This window comes from Numida meleagris, chromosome 1 (assembly GCF_002078875.1).
Source record: "Numida meleagris isolate 19003 breed g44 Domestic line chromosome 1, NumMel1.0, whole genome shotgun sequence".
Taxonomy (NCBI): Eukaryota; Metazoa; Chordata; class Aves; order Galliformes; family Numididae; genus Numida; species Numida meleagris.
The window spans coordinates 90,389,556-90,403,290 of record NC_034409.1 but is presented as its reverse complement, the minus strand read 5'-3'; the positions used below and the strand labels follow the sequence as shown (position 1 = coordinate 90,403,290).

The window sequence follows — 13,735 nt, the reverse complement described above, 5'->3', positions numbered from 1 at the left end:
GGGGCAGGTTTCAGGCCTTGTGACTGTCGTGCATCGAGCAATGGGGGCAGAAGGGAAATGAAAGTTCAAACAAGGAATTTCCTGATACCTATCAGTGTGAGACTCAATCCTTCATGTCACAGTCCTGCCCGCTCATTTGAACTTAGTGGTGTCTGTATCTCTTTTTCGCCATTAAAAATACACCTAACCTTTGCCACTCAAAACTGTCTGTATTTGGAATAATAAATCACATGGGAAGTGAGAGAATAAAGTGGAAATAGTCAGGACTTCAACAAAGGACAAACCTCTTGCTGAGTGAAAATCAGGATCCTTTATTCATTACAACTCATTTCACTAGAAAAACGATTCTATGTGTGGTTGTGTTGAGTCATCGGATTAGTCCCACAGTCTCTTTGATAGTTTGGCTTTCTATCTTGCTGTCAGTCATCATGTTTTGAAATCTGTCTCCTTGTCTACAGCATTGCAAAGACAAAAAAAAAACATTCAGTTTTCATGGGCAAATGAACTGAAGGAGCAAATTACTGTGTCTGATCCGAGGCCCTCTTTTACAGCTTCTGGTATTGCTGCCAGTTAACATCGAGCTGAGATCAGAGCTTCCCTCCCCACTCATTCTTTCTGTGCCTACTGCTAGAAACTGATCTTTCCTAAAGTGATGAGCCTGCTGAGTTTGGGGGACCTGTGGTTGTTCTGTTCTGCAGCAGTAGCTCTTGGGGAAAGGTAGGTTGGTTGGTCCGCTGATTTCCAGAGACAGAAGTTAGATGGGAATCCTGTCAAGATTAAATTGTTCAAAGCCAAATTCTGGTCTTGTTTAACCCTGACAACTTGGATCACTTCAAAAACAAGGGAAAAAGAAAAAACAAGACAGAGTTTGGTTGTATCTTTTTAAACTTTCTTCACTGCATGTATTTACAAATAGGCTTGGCACATGCCTGTGCTAAGCTATAAATTACTGATCCCTGATTCTTGCAAGAAACACACAGGGAAGAAGATGATTCCTGTTGGAAAACCTCAGATCCACCCTTCCACCCCCACCCCAAGGCTTCTCCTCCAGGGAAGACAAAAAGTGTAATAAGAAAATGGAAAAATATTCCATATTGTTCCTCCTTAGGCAGCCATTGGTGTGCATGTGTGGACAGAAGGGCCCATGGCAGCTTCCCAGCTGTGACAGGTGGGTGGTTTCACCAGACATAGTGTAGATGACAGTGGCTTGAGCAGGGAGGCAGCTCATGAGGAAAGGAGGCTGGTCAGTGCATTGCAGGTTTCTGCTTAGCTCCATCTTCTATTCTTGCACATATTAAAGTGTGAATGTGGGTATTGTATGTTCAGTTCATTGTGAGAACTAGATTAAAGCCTTTAAAGTAAAGTGGAAAGGTGGAGCATACTGAATTAAAACAGTTTGTTGGGGTGGAATATATTTAGAGATAGCATAGACTTCCAGAACGTGCTACAGGGCATATTTGTGAATAATAGGCTTAGCTGGCAGCTGGCCATCCATTTTCATTTCTTTTCTCTCCAGAGTTTTTCATAAGCAGGAGCTCTGAAGCTGGGAGCAATTCAACATCATTCAGATTTCTGAATTTATTTTTAATTTATTTGTGGTGAGTTCTGGGTCTTGATTCTCACTGACAGTAGATTAATTATTTTGCAGGGTTGTCTATGGCTTTTCTTTGGACTAACATATATGTATTGAGAAATGTATCTGAGCATTTTTGTCCCAGTAGTTTTTCATACGCCTTGGTTGAATGATTTGAAAAAGAAAAAAAGAAGAAGAAGAAAAAAAAAAGCTTAGTACATGATATTTCTGGTTTTTGGTTCTGTCAGATAAATCCAGGATCCAGCCCATAAAAGCTAGATTATTTTCAAGTTGCTGACCTTCTTGAAAATCCAGCAATATCAGATTTGGTAATAGGCAAGGTTTAATTTGCTGTTCACATTGGCTTGCCTTACCCTTGCCATGAGGCACCCAGATTATAGGCTCACAGGCTTCTCAGCATTGGCGTTTGTCTGCAGCTGCCCCTAGGTTGGAGCACCAAGCTGCCCTCCTGCGGGAACTCTACTCAGAAGCTGCCTGTAGGCCAGAATTTTTTCCTGTGCTCATTTGTTGACCATTGAATCCAATGAAACTTTGTATCATTGTTCTGATTATCTTTCCATCCTGCTCTCCACTGAACATCAGAGAAATTCAATAGGAGCCAACTTTTCTGTTTAATGTTTCTCCACAAATTCTTTGCTGCATTGATGTATAAATTTTTCTGGTAGGCTACTCCATGATTTCTCCGAGCACTATAGCCTTAACTCCTAGAAAAAATAATAAATGGTTTGTTTTGCTTTTACTGTGCTAGGCTGGATCCAGCAAGGCAAAGGCCAACAGCCTTTGTTTTTTTTGAAATGTTGTCAGAAGCTCTGTAATCGCCATTTCTATTCACTTCTGCTTCATCCCAGATCAGCAAGCTTTAAAGCGCAGAGGTTTTTTGTTGACAGAACTTTAAAATGCAGTCCTCTACATTTTCAGATGGATTTAAAGACACAGCTGAGACTGAGAGGGAGCTGGAAATACCTAAGCCCCTTATATTTCTGTGATTTTCTCAGCTGACAAGCTTACTCATAAATTTTAATTTGTAGTGTTCTTTCCAAACCAGTTACACACCACATGTTTCTGGCCCTGAGCCGCTTTTCTAGCTACCAAACATTAGTTGATACTATTTTATGCATCAGGCTCAGTTATAGTGCCTGGTTAGTTGGTGTTGCCAGCTAATACATTCTAAGTAAGCTTTAACAGAGCACCCCAGAGAGGCAGAAAATGCCCCACATCAGCTGTTTCACCACACAGTGGCTTCGCTGAGCTTTCAACCTCCCATGGGATACATGGTTGAGGCTGAAATGGACCAGCTGGTCTAACCTCATGCTCAATGCAAGGCCAATTTCAAAGTCAGGCCAACGTGCTCAGTGCTTTTCCCAGTCAAGCTTCATATTCCAAGGATGGAGAGCCCACCGTAACTCTGGGCACCTCTTTCAATGCTGAACCACTCTCTGTCTGAACAACGTTTTCCTTGTCAGAATTTTTTAGTCAAAATTTTCCTTACTGCTCCTTGTGATCATTGCCTCCGGCCCTCTGCTGCGCACCTCTGTAGCTAGTCTGGCTTCATCTTCCTATAACTCCCCACCAAGTAGCTGTTGTGAGGGCTCCCTGTCGCCTTATCCCTCTCATCTCTAGGCTTCAAACTGTCTGTACGCCAAACTGCTCACAGGAAAATTTGAGTTGTTGACAGAGACAGAAGTCCTGCCTCTTCTATTGAAACAGTTGTATTCCAAGCTAGTCACAGGGAAAGAATAGTGTGCCAGGCAATGTCTTGGCACATTAATATGCATTTATTTGCCATGGTTGCTACTCAGCTGTATAATCACAAGCGGTGCTGGCAAAATTCCTTCCCTGAGCCATGTTAAAAAGTATATCACATGCAGAGTCTAAGAAATCGTAGTACCATTCTGTTTGAAAAAAAAAAAAATCCCAATACTTGGACAACTCCCCTGATTTGGGTATATTTCTCCAGCCCTGGCCCTCAGGAAATCTGGCACCGTATGCCATTTCATCACAACAGCCTTAGGCTTATAGGAAGGCTTTAGTCTAGTTCTCATGGATGCTCTTGTCTACTAAACAAAACTATGCCTAGGCTGGGATTACTGTCAGCTGTCAACTTGAAAAGCTGTTTTCTACACAAAACAGCAAGCTGCCACTTTTTTTTCATCGTGTACCATGGCTGCTCTTTAAATGAAAAAAATGCAGAGTCAGTGAGTTACTGAGTGGCAGGAGAGGCTGGACTTTCTTCCCTTAGCAAGTAGATTCCATGTTCACACTGAACTGGAGAGCAGAGGTCCCCTCAAATCTCTCCTGTCCTACGGGAAAAGGAATCTAGACATCACTGTTTTTCAGCACAAAGAAATTGCTGGATCTGTCTCACTTACTGCAAATAATCAGCGTAGCATGAAAATTCATGTTTTTACAGCTACATGGTCATTTTTTGTTGTTTTTTTTCTATGTGCCATAAGCAATTGTCAACTCTTCCACAGAGTCTTTTCCACATAAATTCTGAAAAATTCAGTTGGAGTTTGCATCGAGTGATTTAAAACAGAAGCCCAGCAATATTGTGCATTATAAAACCCTCCCCCAAATGCCTTGCAAGGACTTTAAAATTGTTCCACCTTTAAAAGAGCTCCAACAACCTGCACCCCCCTCCAAGAACTAGCTTATTTAAGCATAAATGTTACCACAGAACAGATGCTGGGATGGACAAGAGTGGTCCAGGTAACCCCACTGTCACCACGGCTTCGAATGGCCAAACCAAAGCTAAGATGGGAGAATGGGGCGGGGAGTCAATAAAGTCTTCTCCACTCGTGGCAAATCCACGTCCGTGTTAATGGTGTCAGTGTAGTGCAGTGTTCAGATTTTAAAACTACTGCCCTTTTGGTCAAGGAGTCATATATTAACCAAGTTCGAAGTTCTGGCAGGAATAACAAGGATACAATGCATTTCAGCAGTGCTTTTCATCAGATCATTCCTACTTACTTTACAAACAGAATTAAGGAAGCCTCACAACATCCCTGTGAGGTAGGTGGAAATTCTTACACCCATTTTACAGGTGGAAAAAACAGGTACCGAGAGGTAAAGTGATTATCACAGCAAGTCAGTAGCAGAGCTGGAAATAAATCTAAGATCATTATCCTAGGTCCACTGCTCTAGACACTAGAGAACACCAACTCCCACATGCTAATATAAGCTAAGACACTACCTTTCTCTTCTATTTTAACCTCCTTTGGTGAATTTGACACTTGCATCCTAAGCTCCTTGCAGAGAGCCATGTGATCAGTTAATGATTTATTTGCACAGGGAGCCAAGGAAATACTACACACCCTTAAATGATCCAAGCATAGCTCTACTTGTCCAGTGTCTGCTTCCCAAGATAATTTTCCTTGTTCTTTACATATATATATGTATATGTTATACTTATTTTTTTTTAAATACTTTGAATCCACAGCTCTGAGGCTGTTAGGCAACTTCACTAGGAATTTCCTGAATAAACGATTAAATTTGTCTCACTGAGGGGGGAATAAAACACATTTAAATGCTATCACATCCAGAAATAATCCTTTGCTCATCTGTAGGGCCTTCCTTCCACGGACCTCCCATCCTATTACTAACAAAATATATTGAGCCTCACATCGTCTTCGTGAGGTAGAAAATGATTCCCAATTATACAAGAGGGAAGAATGACTTGCTGACAGTCCCAACAGTGATTTCACTGCAGAGATGAGGCTGAATACCATAAAACCTGACTGTTAGTTCCCTGCCCAGTTAGCTGAAAGGTGCTGCCTTGATGCCGTGGCTCATACTTGGAGGCTTTAGCAGCTTGGCAGGGTACTTGAGAACCGGCTTGAAAAAAAATCAACAAGCAGTTGACGGGATGCAGGAGGAAAACATTAACTTAATTCATTGCACTGTCATGACCTGGAGGAAGAAATGAGCTTTCCTGCAGCAGCAGTGAAAGAACAACAGAGCGTCTGTTCAGTACGTTGCATGTACTGTACTCTACTGAGGCACTCCAGTGAAAAAGAATGACGCACTCAACATCTTACAATTGAACACAGGGTAGTCTGTCATCCGTATTATGAACCACGTACCTCTAATTAATAAGCAGTCATCTTTAAGTAGTCCAATGATCTAATGAAGGTGTGCATGTCAGAGGTGAGGAACGGGGATGGTCACTGAAATACTTTGTAAAAGGACTTGTCAAGTAGTTAGTAGTAAACGAGGATGGGAGGTGGTTCATCTAGCCCAGTACACTGGTATGTGGAAGGGTCAGATGCTCTCAGTAAGGTGGAAGATACTTCACGCTGAACAGTTACAGGTTTTTTTTTTTCACCTACAGGGAAGGGTTTTTCCAGTTTGAGTGAGTCCTGCTACGTTTTGAACTATTAAAACTCTATTATATCTTCTCTGTGAAGTTAAAAAGTAATACATCCCAGACAGTATAAATGCGGTGGTTTTGTTATTCACCTAAATCTTTGCTCTTTCTTGGATTCTAGAAGAGCACTGGGCACAATGGAATCTCCTGCTGAAGACTTCTTTCCTCGGTTTTCTTTTGCCACCTGCCTTTCATTTGTGCTAACTCTTCTCCTGTTTCTGTATTAAGAGAATGGGTAGATGGTAGCTTCCAAATTCTCCCTCCGCATTTTCCTTCACATATCTTGCTTTGTCATATTCTTTCTCAAAACTGAGGAGGTACCTTCCAGTCTTCCTTCATAAGGAACTGTTTCTCAAAAACCTAACAGCCTTTGTCAAGGGGGCAAAGATTATGACAGCACGCTGCAAACCATGGGAAAATACACAGGCCCAAGAGGAGCAAAAGGATTAATAGTGTAAAAAAATATGTGGCACCGTTGTGGTGCTGAAGAACCCCAACACACCCTACAAACTTTATACATATGTACAGCTTACTTCATGCATCAGTGAAGTCCAGCCACCTTTCTGCCAGACCGCAGCAGCTGCAAAACAAGGCACATGAACTCCAGCAAGCAGGTTAATCAGTGACAGAGCTGAGTGTACCTGTGGTTGCCTGGGCTGGGGTGTAGGATGACAGGACTGCAGGTATGAGCCCAAGCCTACGACATCTATCTCAGACACCCGCTAACTTCAATGGGCTTTGGGTCAGCCCTGCTACAATGGCAGATGGCAGGGGGTCTTTTCTAGCTAATGGCAGGATGAGTTATATGCATTATGCCAAAGACTGCTTTTTTTCCTGATCTGGATTAGAGCCTGCCCTGGGAACAATGGAACGGGCTGCAGCCCAGCAGAAAGAATTCGCTGAGCTGGCAGGGTCTGAGGTTTGCAGAGCAGAGCAGATGAGAGTGCATACCTGCACTTTTCTGGCATGAGGCTCAGTTTTAGAGGGGACATAGCTGTTAACCTGAAGCTTGAAATGCATAGCTACATTGTCCCAGCCCAAAGGCGCTGCTGCAGTCTTGAAGGTAGAGATCCACAGACGTTTAAACATTTGCAAGCACATGTTTTTCTGCCTTTTGTAACTAAAAAGATTTACCGAGGCTCTGAGTTCTGCACAGACTTGTTGGCACAAAAGATCTAAGAGATATAAGCTAAGATGCTACCTTTCTCTTCTACTCTAAAAGATCTTTTCAAAGGCCTTGTTTTGTTTGAGACTTTGGCATTTAATAGCAAAGTAGGCCACTGGATGGCTCCCGTCTGTCAAATTAAAAACAAAGGATGTCAGAATTATCATATCAGACTTTTCAAACTTGAACAACCAGTTTTGTTTTCAGAGTCACATAGTTACCTGTGATTTAGATTCACAGGTGCCTTCAGGATGCTGTACCTGAGATTTGCTGAGTGCCTGTAAGTCTTGGGGCTCCAGGAACTGAGCACATGTCAGGATCATGCTGTGAAGGCTTGTATTTGGTTTCGTGCTCTGGGAACTGTAGCTGTTCCTTCTTTCACAGAAACACTTCCACACTTGCTTTGCTAAATTGAGTTTTAGAACTTTAAGTCACAGGATTATAAGTAAAAAATATCACTTGATTTTTTTCTTCCCAGTGCTCTGAAGTGCTCAGCTTGGAGCTGAATAACCCTCTTGGGAACAAATAATCCATCTGTGAGCATCTGCTAAATCCTAGAAGAGAGCTAGAGTTAACCTTGCCCACTGTCAATGTCACTTAAAGAGCAAAAATATTTTTGACAAAGGGAAAATAAAATATTTTTACCTAACTCAAATTCACATTCACAAAGAAATCGTAGATATTTTTGGTCTTTGCTTTCTCAATAAAGAGGGGAAATAGTGCTTACTGTCTTAGTGTGGCAATGCTGAACACAGAATTCACTTTGTGAATTAAATAATTGCAAATCCATGCCAACTGTGAAGGGGAGATCTGCTCAGCATGCCATAGGTGAAAACAGAAAAAGAAATACTAGATACGGTTGTTTATTAGCCTTCCCCTTAGATGGCTCATGAGACAGATCCTCCCCACGTTCCTAAAGAAATGTGGAACACAAAGCTTCCAGTAAATACATTCACAGTGGTGACATTTGGGTTTCACTGCCACATTAGGTTTTAAAATACATCAGTTATGTGTACAGTGTAGATATTACTGTAGGAAATGAGCTGGCATGTGGAAACAGGGAAAATGTTCCTTTTCAAATGGACATATAGGGCAAATAAGGCACAGTTACAATGATAGTACCTTTCCAGTTGAGAATCTCAAGATGAAATAATATCCAAATGATCATTTTAGCACTTTGCTTAAAATTCTTCTGATTCTTTCTCTCTCCTTTTCTTTTTCTTCTTTTCTTTTTCATGTGCTCCTCATACCCTGCATCCTTATACAGTCAAATCATCTGACCTGGCCCGGCTGCTGGCTTTACTTAGCCTGCTGAGGGATCTCACATCGGTGGAAAGTTCAGCAGGTGCTGAAGGCCCTTCCACTTCATCGCTCACCACCTCCTCCTCTGCTTTCTTCACCCCTGGCTCTTCCTGAGGTGCTGGCTGCTCCTCTTCTTGTTCCTCTTCCTCCTCTGCTCTTACCTTCTCCTCTTCCGGTTCCTTTGCTTGTGCATATGATGGTAACCTCTCATCAAATGCCCTGGAGAGATCTTCCAATGGCCCCATCCCAATCTTCTCCTCAAATTCATTGAAGGCCGATGGAAGGGGACTGGGCTCAACACCTACTTCCGTGAGAGGGAAATAGTGGGACACTGGCTTTTCTTCTTCTAGCAGCTTGTAGCCTTTGGCCTTTGGAATGGAGGAGACTGCAATAGCATGGAGGGGCTTTTCTGGCACCTCCCCAATTTGCTCCTCTGCTGGTCTTCTCAGAGCCCTCCGGATCCTTTTCAGGATCAAGTGACTGATCTCCACCAAGTTGAGGAAAAGGGACACAGAAGCCACCACAAGCATGAACATAATAAAGATGGTCTTCTCTGTAGGCCTGGAGACAAAACAGTCCACTAGATTGGGACAGGGCCACCGCCCACAACGGTAAAGGGGGAGAATGCGGAAGCCATACAGGAAATACTGACCAACTATGAATCCCACTTCAAAGAGGGTTTTGAAAATAATATGGAAGATGTAGGTTCTCAGAAGGGTCCCCTCCAGGCGAAACTTCTTGGTCCCATCAGGGTTGTTGCCCTTGTTTTGATTTGGAGCTAGGGGCAGCTTTTCTTCATCCACCTCAGCTTGCTGACGCCTCTCAGCTTCCTCCCTCTCTTTCCTCTTCTCCTCCATGCGGACGTGGTGCACCGCATGCCCAAAGTAGACTAGGGAAGGCGTGGATACAAAAATGATCTGTAGGACCCAGAGCCTGATGTGGGAGATGGGGAAGGCCTCATCATAGCAGACGTTCTCACAACCAGGTTGCTGGGTGTTGCACACAAAGTCTGACTGTTCATCTCCCCATACTAGTTCAGCAGCTGTTCCCAGGATCAGGATGCGGAAAATGAAGAGCACTGTGAGCCAAACTCTCCCGATGACAGTGGACTGCTCGTTCACCTGCTCTAAAATGTTCCCCAAGAAACTCCAGTCACCCATTTCTTACTGTCTAAGGAAAGAAAAAAGAAAGAGAATGACCACAAATTATGCTAAATTTAAAAGACTTCATGTTTTCCCACCGATGCTTGTTGTTACTTTCAACTAGTATTTCTCCAATATGCTTTGAGAACAGAAAGACTGCTTGCTTCTTTGCTCTGATTGCAATGATTTATGAGCAAGAGATGGGCTGGAAAGCCAGTGCAAACAGCTTGCCAAAATCATTCTTCCCTGGCTCTAAATGAGCAATTACTTTTGAGCCAAGGAGTGTATTTAACTCCTTTTCCAGATAGTAGTCTTCTGTGGTCTCTTGTAAGCTCAGTTGTGTGTGCTTGCTTAGATTTTATACACGTACAAACACTTGCCAGCAATGTAGTAGAACAGATTTATCAGCATGCAGAGCTGCAGTGGTTAGAATGACTGAAACGTCTTCAGCAGAACTAAGGAGGGGTCAAACAGGTCTTGAATTGGCGCCCATCTTGTACGTATGCAAACGTGGGCTTTCTAGAGTTCCAACAGTAAGTCTACATTAGAAATCACTGTGTTAGGTAATACCAGCAATAGCAACACCATTACTATGTTAGTAATATTTTCTAAGATTAATAACTACCGTATATACTAGTTTTTCTATACAATAACATTATTTAGTGTTACAGGAGTTATTGTATCCTTTTCTGAAGTCAATTGCCTCACTGACATTGGAACCAGCCCGGAGAGAAACAAGAAGGTCTACTATTGGGACCTCAGACACTAGTTTCTCTCTATAAAACATCAGTGCTGCTATCTCAGGCTGTACATATCCTATTGGAAAGCTAATAAAGTAGTTAATTTTCAAGTAATGCAGGTCAAACATTACATCTCTCAGTATTTTTGCATGACAATAGATTATTCCTGGCCAGGACTTCATCCTGCATATCCAAAATTTCCCACTGTGTAACGTTAGGTACAGGAAAATGAGAAAAGAGGAAACTTGTTTGGGACTGGCTGATTTAACATATTGCAGCAGTATGAAGACTCTGAGGAATGTGGAATATTACAGTGATCCAGAAAGATTAACTTGTGGGCAATATCAAGAGAAACAGGTAACATTATTCATAAAATAGCTGTTCACAGGGATCTAAACGTTCATCTCTTAGATGCTACCTCCAGCTATAGTTTTCATGATGCAGATGCACATACACAGTTGCTGGGAGAACGTACAGTCATCAGTATGGAAATCTGAGTATCTCAACTTCCCTCTTTCCTTCAGATAGCACTGGAATGTATTTGTAATGCCATATATTACGACACACCAGTGCACACCAGTCTGTTTCAAATACTGTGTGTACATATTCACACATAGATGAACACACAAAATATTGAGAGTTCTGTGAGTCTGCGGAATTTTACAAATTTTCAACCAAAAACTCCTTGTGATGTCATTTTCCTAAAACAAGTTGGACTCATTATTCTCATCTTCGAACACTGTAAAATGTTAAGCCCAGATATCTGTGTTAGAAAATAAAGAGCAGAACACAGCCCCTCAGTTTGCACAAACTCCTTGCATGCATAAGTGGCAAACATATAATTTAATCACCGAAGAAAATTGCTACTTTGTCAGTCATTAAAGTTGTGTAAAGGAGTGTGTTAATGTCAGCACTTACATTAACAAGTCTAGCAGAAGATTATGCTGTTTACATACATTATCTAAACTGATTTAAACATTCTCTTTCTGCAAATTCACAGAACAAAATATACCAGACATAAATGAATCACATGCAACTCTGTAGAAAACATGACTATACACAATATTAACTCCATTGTCTTCCAGACACCACAGTTAACTACATCCCTTTCTTTCTTTGTGAGTCACACTGATATCCACAGGCACCAGTTGAACATCTCCACTGCAGCATGGAAGAGTAACATTCTAGACGTGATAAACCTTATCACACAGAGAGCTCGCTGTAAAAGAGAAAAATGTTTCCTAACTCCACCAGATGCTTCACTTGCAGCTTTCTACCTTTGTCAAAACTCCTACAATCACTTCTGAACTAGTCACATTTTTCAAAACTCTGTCACGACCACTCTGTTTTCTACATGTGAAGTGGTCCAGGGTATCTCAGTGGGTTCTTCAGCTGCAAGGAACAATTTTGGGCAGGCTGGAGAGGAGCAGTACAGCCAATTCAAACTTCACCTGCAATCAGTCAGCTCTTCCAGTCTCAAAAAAAAAAAAAAAAAAAAAGAGGAAAGCAATGAATTTAGGCAGTCCCCTCTTCCCTTAAATTGCCTGTCACAAGGAAAAGAGCAGGAGACTGCTTAAGCTCACTTGGAGTCGACAGACTAATTATGTCCCTACCTCACATGGGCTTACTGCAAACCCCCACCCAGAAGTTCCAGATGCTGCAATCTGAGCACACTACCAGCAAGAAAGCCTCTATAGATTAAGGATGTTGAGCAAGCAACTTGCCACTGGGAAAGGTTCCACCGAAGAATTGTGTCCCCCTCCTCTCTTGGCACTCTGCAGTGAAGAGTGAACTTTTGTCTCTCTCCTTCCCTACCCTAAAAGTCCCGATCTTGTCGCACGACTGAACAGATATGACTGAATTGGCTCTGATGGCGGGTTTTAGTTGCTGTGCAATATTTAAGCTCCGAGCCAGACGGCTTTATGAAGTGAGTGACAGTTGGTGACGTGGGGAACAATAGAGAGAAAAAAATAGAGAAAAAGAGGCAGAGACACAGAGAGGAGAATCCACTGAACATGAAAAAGCAGAGGGGGGAGAAGGGCAGGCAACAGGCAGTGAAAACCTAATACATGCATAAAGGGGAGTTTGCATGGTTAAGCGGGGACTGGAGCATCTCTGCAGATCTGCTGTGGTTCAGCACAGCTCTGTGTGTCCCCACTCGCTAGTCTCCAGGCATCATGATGTGAGAGGTGAAAAGGGAGCATCCACATCTCTGATGGTGGCAGAACTAATTGAATTAATTTGCTACTTACACCCAGCTCCAACAATCGCGTTGCTGATTTCCAGCACTGGTGGTCACTGGGGCATCACATCCGTATTTGACATTCTTAGATACTTTGGTCTGGTCTTTGACAGTATGGGAAAACTAGATCATCACTCAATATTAACCAAAGCTGAGAAAGACTTGTTTTATGACCTAGCCTTCCAGTGTCTTTGTTCTGCTTAGTTTATCCTCCAAATGCATTTTGTACATACATCAAAAATGTCTAAAACAAACTGTTTTGTTAAGGAGTATAGCCAAATTCCAGCAGCCCAGCAAACAGGAATGTTACCTCAGGCACAGCCATCTGCAAAAACGCTGGAGAGCCCACAGAAGAGGAAAGTCTCACATTCAGTAATGCATCCGCAATACAACTAACTGCATGAAGTTTTGACTGTGAGGCAAAGTATATCACTTTCTTCTGAGGTGCTATTTTGGTAGTTCTTTCCTGTATGAATTGCTCAGAACATGCTTTTGGTGCCCAACTCTGAAGAAAAAGAGGATAATGGGAAGCAAGATACGCTAAGCGTGATACAAGTACCAGGCTTATAAAGTGACAAATCAGCAAGTGGCTCTCCTCCTTCTTTACACAAAAACATCACTGAAATTAATTCTCCAGAACAGCTCTGGGAGATTCTCTTTCTAGAAAAGCTGTCATTTGAAAGAGATATTGTAATTTGAGGGCCGCGACATTTTGTATCTTCAAACCAATCGTTGAGGTCTCTCTTCAGCATTTCTGGGCATTTGTGCCCAAGGAAATTCAGAACCTTACTTCAACAGTAGTCTTCCCCAACAGCTTTAAACTGAGTTGCACGGTACCTCTATCCAAAGCTCAGCTTGAGGCAGAAAGAATGGTTCTCAGACTGGATTTCAGAGAGCTTGGAGGATAAATGAGAGATGGAAAATAATAAAATTTTGCAAGAGCGACCACTTTAGAGAGACAAAAGAAAAATCAATCTCTATGCATAAAGTTGGAATGAAGGTCATATTCTGAACGCCTTAATAAATCACTCTCTTAATAGAGAAGTAGTAGAGGTCTGGCGCATGACATTTTTCAGCCTGTGCTATATAAAGCATTGGAAGAGACTTCCTGGCAATAGGACACACAGAGGAGATGATACAGAGCCCAAGAACATGCGGTGATTAAGAACAGGCTCAGTTTGTTC

At 42.2% G+C, this 13,735-nt stretch overlaps 1 protein-coding gene across 8 annotated transcripts in view; it reads right to left on the bottom strand.

Moving 5' to 3' along the window:
• GJA8 (gap junction protein alpha 8) overlaps window positions 294-13,735 on the bottom strand; it is a 51,142-nt gene continuing 37,700 nt past the window's right edge. For 4 of the 8 annotated variants that reach the window (XM_021402576.1, XM_021402560.1, XM_021402538.1 and 1 more), the window contains one exon: window positions 294-9,597. In XM_021402576.1, coding sequence (XP_021258251.1) covers window positions 8,385-9,587 — 1,203 coding nt within the window. In that variant the 5' untranslated portion in view covers window positions 9,588-9,597 and the 3' untranslated portion in view covers window positions 294-8,384. The remainder of the gene's footprint in view (window positions 9,598-13,735) is intronic. The other 4 variants (XM_021402568.1, XM_021402551.1, XM_021402546.1 and 1 more) reach the window with 1 other exon arrangement.